The sequence below is a fragment of the Rhinolophus sinicus genome, linkage group LG15 (assembly GCF_036562045.2).
Source record: "Rhinolophus sinicus isolate RSC01 linkage group LG15, ASM3656204v1, whole genome shotgun sequence".
In the NCBI taxonomy this organism is placed as follows: Eukaryota; Metazoa; Chordata; class Mammalia; order Chiroptera; family Rhinolophidae; genus Rhinolophus; species Rhinolophus sinicus.
In genome coordinates, this window is record NC_133764.1 from 21,273,211 (window position 1) to 21,295,550 (window position 22,340).

The 22,340-nt window shown below is 48.3% G+C and overlaps 2 protein-coding genes across 2 annotated transcripts; one reads left to right on the forward strand and one right to left on the reverse strand.

The window, feature by feature from the left end:
- The first annotated feature begins 3,222 nt into the window (after positions 1–3,222).
- Positions 3,223–4,727, forward strand: CCL13 (C-C motif chemokine ligand 13). Its single transcript, XM_019732481.2, has 3 exons — positions 3,223–3,371; positions 3,938–4,052; positions 4,454–4,727. The coding sequence occupies exons 1-3, from the start codon at positions 3,296–3,298 to the stop codon at positions 4,557–4,559; spliced, it is 297 nt and encodes a 98-aa protein (XP_019588040.1). The 5' UTR covers positions 3,223–3,295; the 3' UTR covers positions 4,560–4,727.
- A 2,053-nt stretch (positions 4,728–6,780) lies between these two features.
- On the reverse strand, positions 6,781–9,750 carry CCL1 (C-C motif chemokine ligand 1). Its single transcript, XM_019732474.2, has 3 exons — positions 9,560–9,750; positions 8,060–8,174; positions 6,781–6,986 (listed from the first exon to the last, which is right to left on the reverse strand). Exons 1-3 carry the CDS (start codon positions 9,633–9,635, stop codon positions 6,896–6,898), a joined length of 282 nt encoding a protein of 93 aa, XP_019588033.1. The 5' UTR covers positions 9,636–9,750; the 3' UTR covers positions 6,781–6,895.
- Between the last annotated feature and the right edge of the window lie 12,590 nt (positions 9,751–22,340).

Below are 22,340 nucleotides of genomic sequence, written 5' to 3' on the forward strand. Positions count from 1 at the left end.
TCCAATTGCCACTCCAGCTCTGGGGCTTCTTGGGGTCCCCATGCCCACCTTGCCTCTGCTGCTTAAGAAGCACCACCACCCAGCCCCTGCCCTCCCCCTGCCCTCAGATCCCATTCCTCCCACTGAGATGCAAACCCACCTCCATTAGAGCCATGGTTCTCCCAACAGGGCCCCCACACCAGCAAGAGCATCACCCGGGGGTGGTTAGAAATGGGAATCCCTGGCCCTAGGCTGAGCTCTTCCCTTCATTGTTTCATTCGACTCTCACAACATCACAATGAGGTGATAATTAGCAATCAGTTCCTCTTAGAGGCTCAGAGAGGTAAGCAATTTGTTTCAAATTACATACTCAGTAAATGGTGGATGCAGGACTTGCAACCATGTCTGGCTGACTCCAGGGGCCAGCCTCCTACACACACTCTCCCATGAGATACTGGGTCCTGACGCCGAAGGAAGGACACACAGAAGTCCTTACAGCGGGAAGGGTTTGAATGTCCCCTCACCCACTCAATTCGGAGGAAAGTTTGGGATGTGTGTGGGAGTGGATTTTAAGTAGAGAACAACATACAAGGGTCCATCAGCCAGTTCATTAACATGGGCATGCTTGCCCAGAAATCAGAATTCCGTGTGTTGGCGCAATACCTGGGAGTGATGTGAATGGTCAACTGGATCGGCTGATCGGAGTCTAGACCTAAAACGAAGCTCATCGTCAGGGAAGCTGAAATCCCGGAAGTTCCCTGGGATGTTGGGAAGAAGTCCAAAGACTCAGGAGAGCAGATCTGTTGAAATGGATCCATCGTGTGCCAGGTGCTCAGCTGTCCCCAGCTGTACTCTCGGGGAAGAACTGGGGACCCCTCCTGTCTTGAGGCACTGTGAGATGCTTTGATGCGGTCAGGAGAGGTCGCCAGTATCCTTAAGAGCCCTCTGGCAGCTACTCACTGCAGATCAGACATGGCTGTGGGGTAGCTGTAATTCCAGGGTTCTCAAACTTCAGCGCACATAAAAATCACCTGGAGGATTGGTAAAACAGTCTGTCATCTTACTCCTCGTGATAATTTAAGTAATAATAATTCCTGGTGATAACTTAAGTAACATAGGTCATTACTGCGTTCCTTAAACATATGAGCGCCTCACTTCTAGAATCCCATGTGGGAGATGTATTTCCAGGAACTACTTCTGGCATGCAAACCTATGTGTCAGGGTCCCAGAAAGAAATAGATCATGCTTAAATTCGAGTGATTTGAGGAGGGTTTAATGAAGATGCTATTTACCAAAATGTGGGCTGGGTATGGCGAATCCACAGAGTGCTTCAGTACTCCAAGGGTAATAACAGGGTTGTGACCACCCCTAGAGCTGAAGGGGAAAGGACAGGACATGGTTCCCCAAAGCTGGAAAGGGTCATGGAGAGAGTCATGGAGAGGGCCACCTAGTGAGAAGTGGAAACCATTGGTTGAGGACTCCATCCAGGCTGAGGCACAGGGTGGAGACAGCAGAGAAATAAGTTCTTCACCTAAACTTTTCTCCCTCTCTCCAAGGCCCTTAGGGGCTCCCCAGTGTCCAAACCCAACCCAGAGCCAGAGGATCTGCAATCCCATTAATATGATCCACAAAGGTTGGCTTCCCAGGCCACGAAAGAGGACAGAAAAGAATGAAATGTGTGTCTGGAGGGACAAGCTTGCAATCTTCTTTTCTTCTGTGGTTATTGACAAGTTTTTGTGTCAAAGTAATGTGAGACGCATAACACTTAAAGAGTGCATACTCTTTTGATATTCTCTGGAAAAAAATTGTGTAAGATTGAAATTATTATTAGTTCCTGGAATGCTTTGGAGGAACTAGCTGTTAAAGCCCTTGCAGCCTGGAGGATATTTTGTGGGAAGATTTTCACTTACTGATGCAATTTCTTTAATAGTTTTGGAATTACTTTTCTTTTTCACTTTTCTCTTGCAATCCATTAAGTTATATTTTGGGGGAATTCATCCATTTCATCTAAATCAAATTTATTGGCATAAGTTCTTCTTTTCTTCTTGGTGTCTGCAGGCTCTGTGCTGATGCCCGCTTCTTCTATTCCTGCCGTAAGCTATTTGTGCCTTTTCCCCCCTTTTTTCATGGTCAGTCTCCAGAGAGCTTTAGCTTCATTGTAGGCCTGTCAGAAAATCAACTTTGGGTTGTATCAATGTTTTCTTGTACATACTCTTCTATTTCACTCATCTTGGCTCTTTATTTTCTGTCTTTTACTCTCCCTGGGTTTATTTGCTGGAGTGGAAAGACTTGCAAGAATGGAAAGCAGAAGGGAGAGTGTTCCAGGCAGGCACAAAAAGTAAGTGATGTCTGGGAACAAGGAATGAGTGTGCAAAGGGGAACTTGGGGTAAAGGGCCTTGCCATGTTTTCTAGAGGAGTTCAGCTCTGTTCCCTCCCTCCCACCATTCCTTGCAGGGCTTTCCTCCCAGCTCCTGGCTCAGGCACACACCTCCCCTCCCATCCACAACTCTAGAAACTCAATATGTGTTGTCATTCCTGAAAACAAGGGGCCTCGACAAATCAGTGGTTTTCAGATCCTTCAGGGCCCAAGGTGCAGAAGAGGACACCAATATGTGATACGAGAAGCCCCTGTCACCAGAAGCTGGCTTTGATTTGTCTCAAGTGTGGGACTTCCACATACAACGTGGCTTGGAAAAAGACTTCTGCAGCTAAATGGAAGTTTGAAACCGCCTTGGTGGTTATATGTAAATAGACTAGCTTTCTCTTCCAATGTCACCACTCACTTCCCATGGGACGTAGGTCAAGTTATTTCATCTCTCTGCCCCTCAGTGATCTCCCCTGTAAGTGGGTATGATGTTAGTGGTACCGGCATACCTTGTCAGGACTAAATACATAACACGTGTAAAGCCCTTACACACTGCTCTTTCTCGACCGGAACTATTTTTCATTTTGGAGAGAACAAGACTGCGGAAAAGCTTTCTGGATCACTTCCTATGGTGAGTGGTGGCACATCTGTGTCCTCCCCCCGCCCCCACCCTTCCCTGTGGCCTGGGAGGCTGGAAGGAAACAGTGCTTACCCTGCCCTAGCCCGCAGCTTCCCTCTTGCATTTCTTGGAAAACTCTGGCAGCACAGCCATCATTGGGTCATCAGATTCAGGAACCCCTTTCATCTTAACTTGACCATGATGCTGCCCAGGCAGCTTCCACCTTCTCTGTTTCCTATAAAAGGCAGGCAGAGCGGCCAGAGAAGCAGAGAGAGAGACAAGCCCAGACACCAACAACTCCCACCTGAAGCTCCTGTCCTCACCCTGCACCATGAAGGTCTCCGCTGCCCTTCTGTGTCTGCTGCTCACCGTGGCCGCCTTCAGCATCCGGGTCATGACTCAGCCAGGTAAGGCCCCTCCCTCCTTCTCTCCTCTCTCTCCTTCCCTCTGTTTTTCTCTCCTTCTAGGAAGCCCTAAGCCAAAGTGCCCCACTTCCCAGCCTCTCAGAGTAGCCAAGGGTCTTCAGAGCTTCATTTTAACGTCTGATTTTAAAGACAGAATGCAGACGTCCCTGTTGGGGACAAGAGAAGTCCTATCCCTCCCGTCGGCCATAGCAGAGCCAGAATAAAACCCAAGCTGCCCATTCCAAATCCAGGGCCTTTTCTTTGGCCCCAGCTGATCTTCCCAAACTCTGCAGATTGGGGGCCATATCCAGGACCTGTCGCATTGGGCTCCCCCAATCAGCAGTGAAGCGTCCCCACCATGCAGCTGAGAGAACTGACTTCAGATCTTTAGCCATATGTTCCAGGTCCCATCTGCCTCGGGGCTGAGGGCAGGAGCACTGGACCTGGGGTGGGTAAGACCCACTTCTCCCTCTTTGCTTTCCTTCTCCTCTGGACACTGCCTGTTGCAGTCAAGCTGAGAAAAACCTAGCAACTCCTAAAGGGCTTTTTCTTTGTGACTTTCTTTCTAGATGCCCTCAATGTCCTGTCCCGCACTTGCTGTTTCACATTTAATAAGAAGATCGCCTTGCAGAAGCTGAAGAGCTATCAAAACACCAGCAGCCAGTGTGTCCAGAAAGCTGTCATGTGAGTAGAAAAACGCTGTTTACCTCCACTCCACCTCACCTCACCCCCCAGCCCATTCTTCATAGCTCCCAATCCAAACTTCTGCCCCAGAAGACAGACATCAGACTAATTTAGGAAGCTTATACTCAGAGGATAAGATCTAACCGGACTATGTAATCCAAATCAATCTATTATATCAAAAACAGGCCCAGAGAGAGCCAATAACGCCCCACAGCCTGCTCCTTGAATGGGCACCATTCAAGGTGGCTTTAGTGGGTGCCAGGCCAGCTTCCCCCAGGGTGGCAAAAATAGCAGCTACCTCCAGAGGCCCCTTCTTTCCACACCCTCGCTCCCCAATGGGATCTCTTGGGGAAAACCCTCCAGTGTTTCATCTAACTGTGCTAGCATTCCTTCCTCCACAGCTTCAGAACCAAACTGGCCAAGAGCATCTGTGCCAATCCAAAGGAGAAGTGGGTCCAGAACTACATGAAACATCTGGATCAAATATCTCCCACCCCGAGGACTTGAACTCTTCCAGTCACACTAAGACCAAGCCAGAGCATGAGAAACCACTATTCTCCTCTCGCCTTCCCGTCTATACCCTGGACGAATTTTACTGTAATTTTCAAATAAGGTGCTTTCTGTTTTGAGATGTAAAATGTACTATGTTTTAAGTAATATTTCATATTATTTGAATTGTTGCTGGTTGGGTTATTTTGAATATTGGTAATCTTTAAAAAAAAAAAAAAAAAAAAAAGAAGGAAAAAGAAACAGAGCCTTGAGCCGGTTGGTTCCTGTCATGAGTCCCAGTTCCTTGTTCTGTCAGCTGCAGGCAGGGTCCCTCTCCTGCCTAACTCCCCGGGGCTTGTGAGCGTGCCTGTAAGAATCAGGGGGTGGCGGGCTACTGGATTCTAAGGAGAAGAGCGCCTTGTGAGTGCCAGGTGTTGCTAAGTATGTCATCATGAAAAGATGAATGCAATCATAGGACTGCTGACTTTTTGCAGAAAATACATTTTGCTCGAACTCACTAACAGCAGAGTTTTCTTCAAGGGGTAACTCCCAATCAATAGGGGGCGCTCTGAGGTGCAGGTGGATGGCAGAGGGCGCTAGAGGAATGCAGATGTAGCAGTCCTGGCCATGGCTAGCCCAGGCGTATTTGAGTGTCAGGGAGGGCCTGGCTTACCAGCCCAGGATATTCTAGAACAATGACTCTAGTCCCAGCCTCAGCTTCTAACTGGTACCCGTGCCCCAGTGCCTCCCCGCTGGGAGCAGTCCTCCATCCTGGAGTAATACACACATTATGTGCACCGGACCCCCAGGGGAAAACCAGATGACCCAAGCCTGGTTAGCACTGGACTTGACAGAGACGATGGGACAAGATCCACCTTGGATGGAAAAGAGGGCAGAAGGAAGGAATATCCCCAGGTGGTCAGAGTTTGGTTCCAGAATGGAAAAGTTGGAGAAGTTTAGCAAGGGAGGTAGTGGTGTGGTTATAGAGGAATTGCAATGTTAAGGTGGGAAGTTTGGAGTTAGTTCTGACGGCAGGACGATGATGCCCAAGGCTTTGGAGCCATGGAGAGGGCAGGAGGGTGCCGGGAAGTGTAGCCTGTGGCAATGGGAAAGACAATTGGCAAAGGAGAACTGCCAAATGCACTGGTCCAGGCAAGAGGAAATGGGGTGAAACGGGGCGCTTTTGGGGTCAGAGGGGAAGAGGTATTTTAAGAAGAATGGGCCAGCTGTGTGACATGTTGAATGTTTGGAGAAGGAAGGAGAAGCCCTGAGACACAGAACATGAGACCTTCTCCCCTGCAGCTACCAAGCTGGGCTTTCAAGGGGTACCAATGCCAAGACTCAGAGCTGACAGCCCTCCCTTGCTATTCTCACAAGAGTCAACATTACACAAGTGGGAGCTTGTGATTGTCCCTTCTTCTATGTCCACGGAGGAGTCTCCTGCTTTTCCAAGCCTGCCTCCCTCCAGTTAAGCTGTGTTGGCATCTCTATTGGCCCTGGATCCAATCATGCCGGACACTCACCAGGACCCTCCCCAAGGAAAAGGCCCTGCCAACCCACTCTGCACGGTCTGTCTCGTGGAGAGAGGGTTCCTGAGCCCTGCTGTGTCAGGCACTTGGCAACTTGGGACCCGGGAAAGAGTTCTGTCCGGGCTCTAATGCCAGATCTAACTCTGACTTGCTCTGTATCCTCAGGCCTCTCCATGTCCGTCTTCAGCCCTCAGTCACCTCATCTATAAAATGGGGCTAGCAACATCTTATAGGCAGGTGACCTCACAAGATCCCCTCCAGCTAGAGCAGTTGTGACTTGGATAACATCAGCTCCTGAACCCTCTGGGTGGGACAGGGAGGGAGAGCGTCCTGCAACCAAATGTAGACCCAGGCCTGGGCACCAGCCTTCTGCTACACTGTATCTTCCCCGCACTGCCAAACCTGGAAGCAGAGAATCTACATTACAGCCCGAATCAGCGCTTACTTCCCCAGGACAAAGACAGTCAACGGAGAGGCGTGAGTCATTTATTGTACCCTATTGACAAGAAGTCAGTGCCCTTGGCACCAGGCCCAACATGTTTTCCCACTTCCCCCCCCCTCAGCTCCTGGTCCCTGCCCATCAATGCCAATCAAACTTGTACCCTGAAATCCCTGAGGGGTCAAAGAGGCACAGGAAGGCAGGAATTAAAGATTTTATTATTTAAATATATCAAGTTCAACAACATAGCTTATCAAGACCCACCAGATCATCCATGCCCCAGCAAAGTTGGAGCAGAAGGACTGGTATAGGGTTGGGGATCGGGGGGCCAGCTAAAGTCATGTGGTCTCTGGAGTCCAGGGTAGAAAGGAGTCTGATCAAATTTACTATTCACAGGGCTTTATATCATTTAAACTAGCTTCAACCCATGTGTCTGTCTTCAAGGCACAGCTCTGTCTGCCTCCTTTCATCTTGAATCTGTGGGCAAAGAACAAAGGAAACACTGAGTCACCCCCTGCATGCCATGCACAAGTCCCATGTCACCTTCCTTGCTGCTGGGTGTCCCTAAATTGCTCTCTCGGTAAAACATGAAGTTACTACATCAGACCTGCGGCTTGCATACCAGGAGGCACACCCAAGCTTCAGGGAGAGTTTATTAAATTGCATTTCCTGGACCTGTTTCCCTGAGTGTATGATTTGGTGCATCAGAGTAGGGCTGAAGACTGAAAACATTCTGAGGATTTGCTAGCATGGAAAATTCCCCTCAAAGTGGCCTCTTTGCTCTATCTTTTCATGTATCTGTGTGCATCTGGGACACACGTCATTCTTTGGATCTCTCTCTGTTTCTTTTCTGATCTGTCCACCTCCTAAACTTGACTATTGTCCAAACTATAGACCAGTTATGCCTTTTATTATCTAGGGGATATTAGACAAATCTCTCTATCTCCCTGAACCTCAGTTTTCATGACAATGAAAATGTGCGCCCCAAGAGGGTTAGCCAAGATAATATACATGAAAGTGCCTTATAGACACTGAGTGGCAAGTGTAAGCTTCGTTATAACCCTGCGATGCAGCGCTGTTTACTCCACTTCACAGATACGGAGTGCAAAGGAGTACCAGCACAATGCAATACAGAAGAGTTAGGCACCTGTCCAGAGTCGCCCCAGACTACAGGTTGGCAAATCTACAGGCAGAAACTAATCATGACCCTCTCAATCTTTTTACTATGCGGTAATGCCTAGAGCTTTTAAGCAATTCCTTCCTCTGGGCATAAAATATTAGGATATAATACTTGGCGCCGTGGAGCCCCAAGAAACACGAGTCACGGCAGGAACACAGGTGCAGCTCCTGGCACCAGCTAAGAAGCGCGGAGCTCCCCCTAGCGCCCACACTTGGCTCTGCACCCAGGTTTTGGCGGCGTCACTGTCCGGGTTTAGAAACCTTAATCTGGTGGGACATTGCCATCTAGCGTTCGCTATGCTAATTTTAGGTGGACTGGTCCCCGTTCTCTAGAGGAAGAAGTCAGGGATTGAACAGGGGAAGACACTCACATTAGACCCTTGCTGTGGGAGCAGGAGGAACTGGAGTATTGGTAACACCGGATTTTCTTCAGGGGAATCTTTCTCTTCACAAATGTAAAGCAACAATTGGAGGACGACACATGCACTAGAAGAGAAGCACAAAAACAGTTTACATCCATTTCTCAACCTGGACTCTGTTCCTTTCTTTCAGGATGGTTTTAAAAGCAACAACAGGGCAGCCAGGTGGCTCAGTTGGTTAGAATGCAGTGCTCATAACACCAAGGTCGCGGGTTCAATTCCCACACGGGCCAGTGAGCTGCGCCCTCCACAACTAGATTGAAAACAACAACTTGACTTGGAGCTGATGGGTCCTGGAAAAACACACTATTCCTCAATAGAAAGAAAAAATTAAAAACAACAACAAAACCCTTCCAGGACAGGCCCAGGCTTTGGGACCACATCCAGAGGGCCCTGGTGCAGCGCTGTCTCATCAGCTACCTAGTTCTGTATTTACGCAAAGAGTCAGGACACTGGGGTTCAGATCCTAGCTCCCCACAAACCAGCTGGTGGCTTTGGTCAAAAATGAACCCTCACCTGGGCCCCAGACTTCCCATCTGTAAAATAAAACTTTTTAGACTGATTTCTAACATCTCTCCCAGTTCTGACATCCTACCACTAGTGTGTGGTTCTGCCTGAATATTGGAGTCCAAGGGCTCTGGATGCCACACCCAGGGGCATGGCGAGTCTGATACATGCAAGACAACTATGGTCTGAAAAGCTGGGGAAGGATGAGAAACTGTTCAAGGAGTTCAAACTGATCAAATGACAAGAAAAGCACTTCAGGAACTAGCCACCTCCCCAATTCACTCTCCAGAATGCCCTCCTCCCCTCTCAGCTCTGTCCTGACCCCCAACTCCCGATCTGCACCCCCTCCCACACTCCACCCTCAAAAGACTTGCATTCCAACCCTGGCTCCTTCCTCTCGGTTTTACTGTTTACAAAGCCCCCTTTCAGGTGTTTAGTTTCAGGTCAGTATTCTGTCAGCAGCTTCAGAAGGTAGACATTATCAATCCCACTTTACTGATGGAGAAACCAGAGTTTGAGAGGTAAAGTGACCTGCCTAAGCTTAGCCAATTGGAACAGCCCCGGGTCCTGACTTCAGACTCTACCCATTATCTGTTACTCTGTGGAGACAAGACACAGTCCCCTTTCTGGACTTCAGACCTCCCAGCTTGGCCTAATAACCTCACAGCCCCCTCCATCCATCTGCAGGGGCTGGGTGAAGCAGGGTCTCCTTTTGCTGAAGCTAGCAGCTCAGCTGTGTGTATTTGCCCAGACTCATGGTTCTCCTGCTGACCCTCTGCCCCCACCCCACCAAGTCCTGCATGCCTCCTCTTCAGGAAGAATTCTTCCTGGAGCAGGGGAGATGGAGGCAGTGAGTTCACAATGAGCCCTGTCCCGACCCCCAGAGCGCCTGACTGCATTTCTACCCTTCCCAGGGAGAAGCAAAGGGACGCCAGCCACACTCACAGCTCATGCTGTCCACATCCTGCAGACACATCCCTGCCATCAGCAGGCACACCAGGGCCATGGTGATGAGCTTCATCGCCGGCTTTTTGCCTCAGGACTTCTTCGAGTGGTCTTGATGAGCCTGGGGAAGCTGAGAGCAGTCCCTTGGCCCATCTTGCAGTGCCCAGAGCTTTAAATGGGAGCTCTGTGCGGGGTTTCCCGGACCCTGGTGCAGAGGTGGGGAAGTCACCAGAAGAGGTGGTTGGTTACTCACATCCAGTGACCACATGGAAAACGCCTCTCCTTCCCTCACCGGGTGGGGAGGGGTATGCAGGTACGTGGAAACTCCACACACCCATCTCCCTAACCCCAAGTGCAGCAGCAGATAAGGATCTTGAAAAAATGAGTAGAAGCTGTCAGAAGGGCAGAAAGGTGAGAGGAAGTGGACTATTTGTTGCATCTCTGATCCCACATTTTCTATCGAGGGATGCAACCACTGTCCCTGGAACACGGCAAAGCTGAAGAGCCCGGACCAGGACGGAGACACACCTGTGTTTGAATCCCCGCTCTGCAAATTAGCAGTTGCCTAAACTCATCCAAGTCACATATCCACAGCAAAATGGAAATAGTAACATGTATGGTATGCACTAAGAATGCCTCACAGATATGCAGTAAGAATTAAATAAGATCTGCCGTGTCAAGTGTCGGGCCCAGATATTTCCAGTCTCACCTTTTTCAATGACTCAACACTTTCCAACAACTTCCTCTGTTCTAGGCCCTTGGTTTGCACCAGAGAAGAAAATGAGGTGCCATGACCGACTTCCAGCCACTGTTCAGATACACGAGTAAAGGCCGCCCAGTGTAATGACAGCAGTAGATGTGCCATGTGGAAGGTACCAAGGACTGAGAGCTTCCCAAAGGCATGAGAGAGGCCTCCCAGGGGGAAGTCCTCAAGCCGAGTCTCCTGCAGAGAGCTGGATGGAAAGGAGCATGCCAAGAGAGGAAGGGGCTTGTGTACAGACAGTGTGACTTGAAGGAGCACATTCATTCAGAGATGCCAGATAGAGCTGTGGTGTGGAGTGTCAGGAGAGTAACAGGAGTGAGGAAATGACTGGGAAGAGATGTGACTGTACAGCTACAGAGTGGCCAGGTCACGAAGCCATTGTGTGCAGTGCTACATGCTAAATAGCATGTAGTAGGTGCTCAAGAAAGAGTAGCTGGGCTGAATCCGTGTATTAAAATCATGAGGCCACTGTGCATTATATAACCACAGAGCGTTGGCTAGGCTGATCTATTTTGAGTGTATCCTCTCTTGCTCACAAACCTGCAATGGCTTCCCATTGTCAAGTGGATGAAGTCCAAGCTGGTCACCTGGACAGTCGTGGCTCCTCATGTTATAACTCCATGGATTCCTGCACATTTGAATACTTGCAATTCCCTGAAGGTGCCACATGTTTTCCTAGCGCCAGGATTTTGCTTCTGCGGCAGGACCCTCCTCACTGTCTCCCTTTGAACTTTCTGCCCATTTCCAATGCCTTTGTCTCTTTCAAGACACTTCCACTAGTCCCAGCAGATAGGCATTCAGCCTCATTTGAAGTGCCCCCTGCTCCTGGACCTCCCCCATGAAGGTAGGTTTTAGATCGCTGCAACCCCTCCACTCTGTGTATTCTTCAGATGAACACCTGGGAGGGAGTCCTGGTGTGTCAGAGTTCAAAGGGCCTGGAATATCATCTGCAATAGTGGCTCTTAATGTTTCCTGGGAGAGCTTTAGAAAAAATGTCTTGGCCTCATTTCAGAATCAGAATCAAAACATATGTGCTTATGAGGTCTGACAATTAAGTTCGTGAACTTGTTGCAACGACGTTGCTAACTTTTTTTCAATATTAGAGGGATTATTCGTTATGAATTTATACCAACTGGACAAACAGTTCACCAAGTTTACTATTTGGAAGTGCTGAAAGGCTGTGTGAAAAAGTTAGACAACCTGAACTTTTCTCCAACAATTCATGGCTCTTGCATCACGACAATGCACCAGCTCACAGGGCACTGTCTGTGAGGGAGTTTTTAGCCAGTACACAAATAACTGTATTGGAACACCCTCCCTACTCACTTGATCTGGCCCCCAATGACTTCCTTCCTTACCCAAAGATAAAGGAAATACTGAAAGGAAGACATTTGGATGCCATTCAGGACATCAAGGGTAATACAATGACAGCTCTGGTGGCCATTCCAGAAAAAGAGTTCCAAAATTGCTTTGAAGGATGGACTAGGTGCTGGCATCGGTGCACAGCTTCCCAAGGAGAGTACTTCAAAGGTGACCATAGTGATATTCAGCAATGGGGTATGCAGCACTTTTTCTAGGATGGGATCACGAACTTAATTGTCTGACCTCGTGTACGTGTTGGAGAAAACAACTCCAGGTAATTCAGGCCCCAGGAGATAAGAATCACATATCCAGTATAGTCCCCTCAAATTATAGATGGGAAAAAAGGAGTCTCAGAAAGAGGAATTTGACTTCCCAAGGTCACACTGAAAATTCATTGCAGAGATGGGATTACGGACAGTCAGGTCACCCTGCCATCTGACCTCCACGTCTGTCAAGGCCCATTCACCCCACCAGCTGCTGCTGCCTGCCACCCAAACAGGACTTGAAGTGGTAAAACTAACTAACCCACTGCTGTCGCTCTCCTCATCTCTTTGTCCTTGCCGATTGATACTTTTTTATTCCTTTACTGTCAGTTTAGTGGGGTTTCAGGAGAGAAAGAAGGTAAAGATATGTGGTCACTCTGCTGCATGTCACCGTCAGTCTTTTTGACTCACTTGGGACACGGAGAGGGAAGACATGGCCACCCAGGAAATTCTTTACTCTTTCCCTCCTCTTGGGGATGCAGCCCGGCCCACTCAAGAAGTCGACGGGGCTGCCCCTCCAGAAACTCACTTCGCTTCCTCCCCTCACTGTGGTCACTGTGAACCCAGGACTGGAAAAGAGGAAACGGAAAGATTAGTCATGACTTCCCTTTCCCGGCTTCCTCGGCACCAGGAAGGAACTGACTGGAGGAGCCCATCCCGCAGAAACCTAACGTTCCACATACCTGTCTCACCAACCCCAAGCGGGCCTCTTCTTCTCTAGGCCTTGGCACAAACGTAAGGGCCAAATAATAACTCAACAAAATATGTGTGGATTTGAATGAGACGGGTCAGAATGGCACAGGATGGATGGATAGGCAAGAAATGCTCTCAGCGTAAACACTGAGCCAGTTATTCATGGTAACAACTCTTTTCTTAGAAGTTTGAAATCCAGGAAGTGCCTATAGAAAGGTTTTCTTATTACTCATCTTTTAAGAAATAGGTACCTACCTCTGGAGCAGGCCCCCGCTGCCTCTTACAAGCACAAGTCCAGGCCCCACAGCCAGCACGCAAACACCTTGGGATTCAAAACCCTTTCTCCTGTTTTCCATTGCCGCTTACACTCTGCCTGGGTTCTCTCGTCCCCTATTTTTTCCTCTAACATTCAGCACTTTTTTTTTTTTAAAGGCCTCTTTTATCTAGTTCTCAGTGACAATGTAAAGGAGGACACCGAGAATCTCTCGTGGCAACAGCAAACCTTAGGGTACCCAAAGAAAGTCACAGCGTGAGAGTCATCCGCTTTTCAATGTGTGTCCACAGCCATTGAGCTGCTGAGCTGGCTGGCAACAGCGTGGCCCCCTGTGCTCCACGTACACAGTTCTGCACAGAGTGGCCAACCGAGCTCGGGCTGCGTGGCACCATCACTGTTCGGCACACACGGGAGAAGGTGCCTGCCCCTTCGCCTGGGATGTTCATTGCAGCCTCATTGCACTAACTTCCTGTAGATTCTCATCTGAGCTCCTGGGTGAACCAAACTTACTCCTCATAGCAAGACCTCGAGCTCTCTTGCTTGGTGAGGTGCATGGCAGGTCAGGAGGCCTGCAGGGAATGAAGCCAAGGGACTGGGCCAGGCTTCCCAAGATCCTGTTTACTCGGCTCAGGCCTAAAAACTTGACCCTGTGGGCCTCAAGCAATCCTTTGCTCAGGACTGGGCTGTGGCTGGATTTGCAGTTTGGAACGAGGGCTTGTGTTCGAGGCTGCAGGACAATGAATGAATGGAAGAAGGCAATCAGATTTAGGTTTGGAAGAGTCTGGGAAAGGTGGCAGGTGAGGAGGTGGGGTTTTTCTAGGGGAAAGAGACTGACAATCTGGATGTGGGGGTCTCTGGGCTCTGCAGCTCATTTTCTGTGAGACCTTGGGCAGGTTGCTTTCATTCTCTGGGCCTCAATTTCTTCACCTAAAATGCGGGAAAGTTGGCCTAAATCAGTAACTCTTTCCCTGGAAATGGGATTCTTATCAGGACCATTTGGGAAGCTTATCCAAAGGTAGGTGCTTGAGCGCCACTCTGGAACTGCATATTCTGAGTCCAGGGCAGTTGGAGTGTCATGAAACGTCTCCCCAGAGAGTCCAATCCCACCACGTCAGCCATCGAAAGCCCCTAACCTGGATGGCCGGCCACTGACACCTTCTCTGGTTTGGTGTCATTAGAAGAGTTAATATCAATGACTCGCTGGGTCTCCAAGTGGCGGCAACCAGTGCCCACCAGCCACACCCTAAACAGCCCCCTCGTCCATCCCTGCTGGACCTGGCCTCGTAGATCAGGCCTGAGGGAGCTGCTTGGGAGGTCGCCCTTCCTTCCTGATGAGGATCAAAAGCCATAGGGCTGACCCCAGGCCCTGAGGCATTTAGATCCCAGCCACCTGAGGAGCCACGGGCCACATTTAGAATGCTCCCATCTGAAATTTAGAAAGTACCAGGAAATCAAGAAACCTGGTAGGTAGAACAGGGTCTTGGATTCCGAATGTTTTGTGGGCTGTTTTGTGATTCTTGCATTGTTTGACCCTGAATCTAAAATATCCACCTTGCAAAGTCCCTTTGAGTATTCAAGGACTTGGTGTGGGTCAGGTGGGTGTCATATACAGCCTGGCACTCAGGACTCCAGCCTTTTAGCTCTCCCCCCGACCCTCCTCCACCCCTCTCCCAGCCCCAATCCCCACAGAGCAGGAAAAGCCCCAAGGTGAGCCATTGCAATTTACAGCTAAGGAGCAGGAGGTCCAGAAAAGAAAAGTGAGCTGTATCATAGGGACCAGTGGCAGTGCCCTGAAGACAGCACGACCTCTGTATTCCCAGGCTGGGCTCTTCCTCTGTGATTTTCTGGCTTTGTGCTCATGTCCGGCGAGCTGGGCTGTGGCCAGAGAGAGAAGGTGGGCATGATCGGGCCCCCTGGAACGCTGGAAAGCCCTGCAGGATTCCTGTAACCCACCTGGAGGTCAGGGCATGGTGCCAACTTTGCAGGAAATTGTGAAGAAAACTCACCCCAGCATTTCTACCCTGTAGAGAGGAAGTGGCAGCAATTTGACTGCAAAATATGCCTACCAAAACCCAACAAGGCCCCCATGATTCAGGTAATACACCCACGGCCTGCTGGGAAAGTCCCCTCAGGAGCCCTTCTCTCCCTGGGGAGGCAGATGGACAGCCTGGGGCCCACCACAGCCCATAACCCATTTCCCCGTACATTCTGTACCCACAGCCCAGGGAGCCCAGGCTGGCTTGGGCAAGGGTGCCCTTCTGTCGGTGTCCCTCAGGCCTGGCTCCCAGGCTCAGCTCAGAGCTGGCCCACCCCCAGAGATTGCACTATCGCCAGAATTGGCTTCCTGGGCTCTGCATTGAGTTGAACTGACCACAGAGAGTGCACTGAGCTCACACTGCTCATCTCTCATAACTGGAATCGGGCCTGAGATAGGCTGACCCGCACAGCCTGGGCACCCAGGACGCCTAGCCATCACCTCTATCTTCTCGTGGAGTGGGAAGGTCCCTGGACGTGGGACCCGACACCTACGTTTTCATCCAGTTGCCACTTACTAGCACCTGCTCAAGACTGATCATCTTCCTGAACCTCTGAGTCGTCGTCACTAAAACTGGGGACACGATGCCTCCATCTCAGGATTGTGGTGAGGACCAAACATGGAAATGTGTGTGACAGCTTCTGGCTCAGAGCCCAGCTCCTCATCCCTGTTTCTGAGAGTGGTCTGTGTTTCCTCCCGCCCTGCTTGGTGTGGCAGAGGCATCTTTACAGCTGCTCTGTGGAGTTGTATTCTAACCTGGTCAGGTCCTGTTTCTCCACTGTGGCGGGCTCACCGAGCTATCTCAGAGCTGGGTGTTTCAGGAGCCAAGTTCAGAGCAGAAGTCAAGGCTGTGGTCTGCTAGACTTAGCCAAAGTCTGCAGTCGGGGGGTTCCACCAGCCCTGTACCCCGGACCAGGGTGGCTCACATAATGTTCAGGGTCCAGTGCAAATTGAAAATGAGGGGTTCCTTGTTCAAAAACTAAGAATTTCAAGAGTGCGGCAGCAGAGATTGTACAAGTCACATACCATGAAGGCTGCCCTGCCCCTACCGATCCTCCCGCCATGTTTCTGCTCTGTGGTGGCCAGGCAACCATCAGTTTACTCTTTGGAATCTCCCTCTCTCCACTCTGGGTCTCCTAGCCCGGGTTTGGAAGGTGTCTTTCCAAAGTCCCACCATTATGGTTTTGTCATGCCAAAGTCCTAACATAGGACACTTCCCACAGGAGCCAGAGGATGCATTTCACTTACCGCAAACATTTCTCCAAGTGACACATCAACCTTCAAGTTTCCCCACCACCCCCAGCCCGACTCAGCAGGAGGCTCAAAGACCAGAGCTGCGGCCAGCCAGTCACGTCTAAGATGGCAGAGAAGGGATTGTGGAGAAGAGGAAGGTATTAAAAATAGACTGTTCTTTCTGCAGATCTAGGTCTATCCTGCCCTGCTGTTTCTACCTGGAACTTACCTCAACCAAGGATTTCTCCTACCACCCAGATATGATGTGATTCAGTCAGATGGAACATGTTTGGCACCCAGGATATGTCAAGTTAAGGAATTAAAGGGATTGGTCACCATCCTGCTCTGCCATCTCCCCCACCCACCTTCAGCGTCTGTGTTAATTGATGGATATCCAGGTGTTATCACCTTCAGCGGGTGTGCTATTAGATAGATAAAGCAGGTACATGACAGTGAGCACCCACACAGTCTCTCCGCTGCTCCCGTCTTGCACACAATCACACCAGGGAAAATAAACAGGTAACTTGGTTTTGTTCCACTCCTACCATTCTTGAGCTCTATCTACACAGTGTCCTCATCTATAAGTTATGTGTTCTAATCTGTCTGTCCCCTGATTAGATGATTGGAGGTCACAAACCTCATAGGAGACAGCACAGCTAGATGGAGCAGGTGTTCAGCAAAGGACATGGTTACCAACATTTCCACCCCTCTCCCACAGCCTCCTTTTGCTTGTGTCCCTCCCCAGCCAAACTGAAATATTGCACCTCATTCTCTCCAGTTCCTTCCTGCCCACAATTTCAATATACTGCGTACTAGCCTCTGTCTCTACCACATCACAAAAACTGCAGTGGCTAAAGTCGCCGGTGGGTGACCTCCTTGTTGCTAAATCCAAGGCACCCATGGCTGTCATCTTGCCTGACCTCTCAGCACCCTTGACCCTGTTGACCGTTGCTTCTGGAAACATCCTCTTGCCGGGGCTTGAATGACAGGTGCCCCTCCTGGTTTTCCTCCAACCTTAGAAGGTCAGACAATTAAGTTCACGAACTCATCCTAGAAAAAGTGCTACATACCTCACTGCTGGATATCACTATGGTCACCTTTGAAATACTCCCCTTGGGAAGCTATGCACCGATGCCAGCACCTAGTCCACCCTTCAAACCAATTTTGGAACTCTTTTTCTGGAATGGCCATCAGAGCTGTAGTCATATTACCCTGGATGTCCTGAATGTCATCGATATGTCTCCCTTTTAATATTTCTTTTATCTTTGGGTAAAGAAAGAAGTCATTGGGGGCCAGATCAGGTGAGCAGGGAGGGTGTTCCAATACAGTTATTTGTTTACTGGCTAAAAACTCCCTCACAGACAGTGCTGTGTGAGCTGGTGCATTGTCGTGATGCAAGAAACATGAATTGTTGGCGAAAAGTTCATGTCGTCTAACTTTTACACGCAGCCTTTACAGCACTTCCAAATAGTAAACTTGGTTAACTCTTTGTCCAGTTGGTACAAATTCGTAATGAATAATCCCTCTGATATTAAAAAAAATTGTTAGAAACATCATTGCAACAAGTTTGCGAACTTAATTGTCAGACGCCGTGTGTCTTTGACTTCTGGGGCGTGGTTAGAGGCTCCCTGTCCTCCATCCATCCCTTAATCTTCACGTTCCCCTACCCCTCCATGGAATAACAGGATTTAACAGCTAATGTTACTGTGTGCTAGGCACTACTCCTAGCCCTTCTCGTGTGTGAACTTGTCTAATCTTCCTCATAGCACTGGAAGCATTGTTATTATCCCCCATTTTACAGATGAGGAAACCGAGGCCATAGAAGTTATCCAAGATTACTCAGCTAGAGTTGGCTATTAGCTGACTCAGCTAGTCATCAGGGAGATGAGATTGCAGGGAGACAGTCTCGCTCCAATTCTGAACCAGCACTTGGCACGACCTCTAGGCAGAGACTTGCCCCCTGGGTGCTGCCCAAATACCTTAGCTTATCCTGCAGCGTTCCTCCTGATCTGGCTACAACACACCACTTTAATCCCATATACACATTCTGTGTGCTTACACTGGATTCCATGCCTTTCTGCAGACACACCCTGGTCTTCATACATGATCCTTTGTGTAAGGGGATAACCTCCTCCACCAGTTTCATCGCATTACGAGCTTCCACTCTTGTCCCAAATCACCTCTTCTGGGAGGCCTTCTCCCTTCCTCCCAGACCCCACTCTTCTCTGGGTCCAGGCGCTGTCTTCCCTCTGTGCGCACTCAGGCTATCTAGCCTCACTGGTCCATTGCCAGGCCTGCCTTCTCGTCTAGACTCTGAGCTGCTGGCTTAACACAAGGCATGTGATACCGCTGATAAATGTGTAGGTGAACTACTCAGCTGACCCATCTCGAAATAGAACGTGAGGTCTTATCCTCGTCTGCCTGGTGTTTTAATAACCTAAGCATCAAAACTAAGTCTTCACATTCTGGTCCACACATGCTTTCATGTGCAAACAATGAGACACACATGTCTACTCCCAATTCCTAGGTTCTGAGGCTTCCTTAGACAGTCCCAACCCCTCAGGCCATTTTTCTGGTCTGCACAGACTTCCAGGCATCTGAAAATCCTGCCTTTTCCACAATGTCTCATCCCAACCATGAGTTTTCACATTCTCCCATAATATTCAGTTGATTACATGTGGCCCAACAGTTACAACTTGACCACCAAGTCACGTCCCACATAGAAAGGACTGTCTCCAAACAGGAAGCAGTGTCTGCCAGTTACAACAATAGTCCCCCAGATTTTCACAGCTAGCTGTGGCTTCCTTGGCCCCTTACACCCATGCGTTAATTTGAGTCTCACAACAAGGTATAAAATAATTAGCAGAAATCTATTTTACAGATGAGGAAATTAAGGCTCAGAGATTAATACCACACACAGGTCTCCCCTCAAATTCCCTGAGCAAAGCGTTGGGCCCTATGGGTCCAAGAAGCCCCCAGCCAAGTCCCATGTTGAAGCAGGCCCATGCCAGGTGAAGAGGGGATGGATCAAGGTCACCCAAGAAATGAATTTTCTCCAAAGGGCTGTGCACAGAGCATTTCTTTCTAGCCTCCACATCTGTATTTTCCAGGGCAAGTCTCTGTCATCATCTCACCTGTATTAAGTAAGCGGTCTGGCTTTACTAATAGCCAGACTATAAATGCAGTCTGGTTTTACCAATTCAAGTACATCAGTAGAAAGGCAAGTTGAATTTAAGACTGCTATTGAATAAATGTGGTTCTCTAACTTTCAACCATATATAATTTCTTCTAACTATTATTGGGTTGAAGGTACTTAGAAGATATGTTTTCATGGAGAGTTTATCAGGATCAGTAATTCGCAGAACAATTGCGATCTCTTGAAAGCAGTTGGAAGCAGATTAAACCCACTAAAGAGAATCATCACTCAAAAACACACAATAGCAGTATCCATTTACATGCCAACAATTGCTGTGCCAATTAGAAAGGCATGTACTCAAACAGCTACTGTAAATCTTAGTCTTGATGCAGTATTTGACATCTCTCCCAGCAAAATCACCCACTTACTAAGTGAAGAAATATTTAAAGAATGCCTCCCTAGCACTCTCCAGTGTGCTGGGAACAAAAAGACACAAGGCACTTGCCCTGGATCTAACATGCTGGGGAAAAGACAGCATTTTCAAGCTAATTACACAAACAAGATAACATTTGAAGTAGGATTAAGTCAGTGAAAAAACATAACAAAGGGATCTGAGAGTAGGAGGGTTAAAGGGCTGGTATTTCAGCTGAGACCCAAATGACAAGAAGATATGAAGATGGAGGGGTAGAACAGTCCAGGCGGAGAGAATAGTGAGTGCAAAGGCCTAATGTACGTCTCAGCTTACAGTGAAAGTAGTTTCCTTGGTAGGTGCAGGAAAAATGAGTAAAACCAAGATGGGGAAGGGCTTACTAAAGGATATGTTATCAAGCCAGCTCTGTTGTGGGTGACTGGAGTTGCAATTCCCAGAGACACTTTGGGAAACGTTGAAGCGCACACACCAGAGCCGCCCCTCTCAGGAGTGACAGAGCTGGGGTATAGGTACTGCAGTTCCTGTCTGTCACTGGGTGAGGGCTGCTCCCTGGCACTTCTGTCCCACCCTGCTCATGGCTAGGGTGGTTTCCAGGGCTGAAGTCAGTCACTGGAAGGCCTACGTGAGAGATGTGAGCTGGGTATTGGCAGCATCTGCTACATGCAGAGACCAGCCGGGAGTGTTCCAGAAAGAAAGTCAGCGAGAGTGGCGTGTAAAACTTGTAGGGGGACAAGAGTAGGCAATGGAGTCTGCGATGAAGGCGGGGACCAGCTGATGTGAAGCCTGGTAGGTCCTGATGAGTTTGAACGTTATTCTAAGTGCATTGGGAAGACAACGGAGAAATTTAGTCAGGGATAAGAACTGACTTAAAATACATACGTATATAACATTACTCTCTCAGTTCTGTGGAGAAGAGTGTTTTTTTGTTTGTTATTTTTTGTTGTTTTGTTTGTTTGTTGTTTTGTTTTTTTGAGAGCAAGAGAGAATGTAGGAGGGCCAATCAGGAGGCAACAGCAGAAGACCAGACAAGAGATGATGGTGGCTTCCACTGGCACGGGGGTGGGACAAAGTGGATGGACTCAGGTGACAGGACTGAAGGAGGGGTCAGTTGTGGGGGAAAGTAAAGGAGACATGAAGCCTTGGTTTGGATGTCAGCTTTGAGATAGAGGGTTACAACAGAAGCAGGCTGGGCTGTGTCATTCAATAACTGTGTAACTTGAGTCACTCACTCCTGCCATCTGTGCTGCATTTTTCTCACTTGCAAAATAAGGGAGTAGAACTCACAGCTTTCTAAGAACTCATAATTGTCATAGTCTATGACTTAAAAGCAATAAAAACAATCTTTTTTTAAGGTTTCAGTTCTTTTTAATAATGTCATAAACCCATATGAACCACCACTCAAAACAAAAGCTAGCACCTTAACAAGAATCTACTTCTAACCATATTTTCCCTCTATTCTAGTCTCCCTGATTCCTCCAACCCAAGGTAACTAACATCCTAAATTCCCTTGCTTCCTTTCTCTATATTTTTAATCTCTATGTGTTCTAAAATGTGTATTTTTTTAACTTTACTAAAAGGGTATCATACTGTTTCTAACTGTAGGGACTTGCTTTTTTTGCCCAATAGTGGTTTGTTAATATACATCCACTTTTGTAGTGTATAATATTCCACTGGTTAAGTAGACCACTATTTGCTCAACCAATACTCTCAATGGGCCTGAGTTTTTCTCCAGATATTTGTCATTGTAAACCAAGGGCAGCTATGAACACTTAAGTATCAGCAAAACTTCTATCAGGCATATATAATGCCGTGAAATTGTCGGTTTAGGATAGTCACTGTTATGAGATAGTTCCAATCATTTTCCAAAGCAGCTGCATGAAAATACCAGCAATGCATGGGAAACCATGTAGAGCTACAGTCTCTTCAACGCTTGGTATTCTCCGAGTTTTCACTTTTTTTCTAACCAAATTATTTTGAATTGAGTTCTCTTTCTGATCTGGATTTGCGGTTCCCTGACCAGTAATGAGGCTAAGTACTTCTTCACTTGTCTCTCAGCCATAAGTGTTTCCCCTTCTATGAAACGTCTGTTCCTGTTTTTCGTTTTTGTTTTTTCAGGGTTTTTTTTTTGTTTTTTGGGGGCCATTTTTCTTCTGGGTATTTGTCTTTCTTATCGACATCATCAGCCTGCTTCCTTCCTGTAGAATGTTGGGGTTCAAGATCATTTTGTGCCCTGAGAAGTCAGCCTTATTTAATCCAGACTGGAGCACTTTGGGCAATATAACTCTCTCATAAACTTTTCTCAAGTGTCAGTAGCTAAACTCACAATTGACTTTGAGACATGCCCCTGCCCTTCTTTGGATATAATTTCAAGTACTTTGACACTAGCAGGCCTTATGCTATCCAGTTTCTTTTCCATGAGTCATTTTGTCCAACTAATAGGATTCCTTGGGACTATCTTTATCTCCTCAGAGATCTTCACAAAGTGACTGATGATCACGCCCTTGGTTTGACCTTGACCTCCAGGCTAAGTGTTCATAGCCTTTAGTTTTGATCTTTGCCCCTAAAGCTATGTGCTATTTTGAGACTATTTTA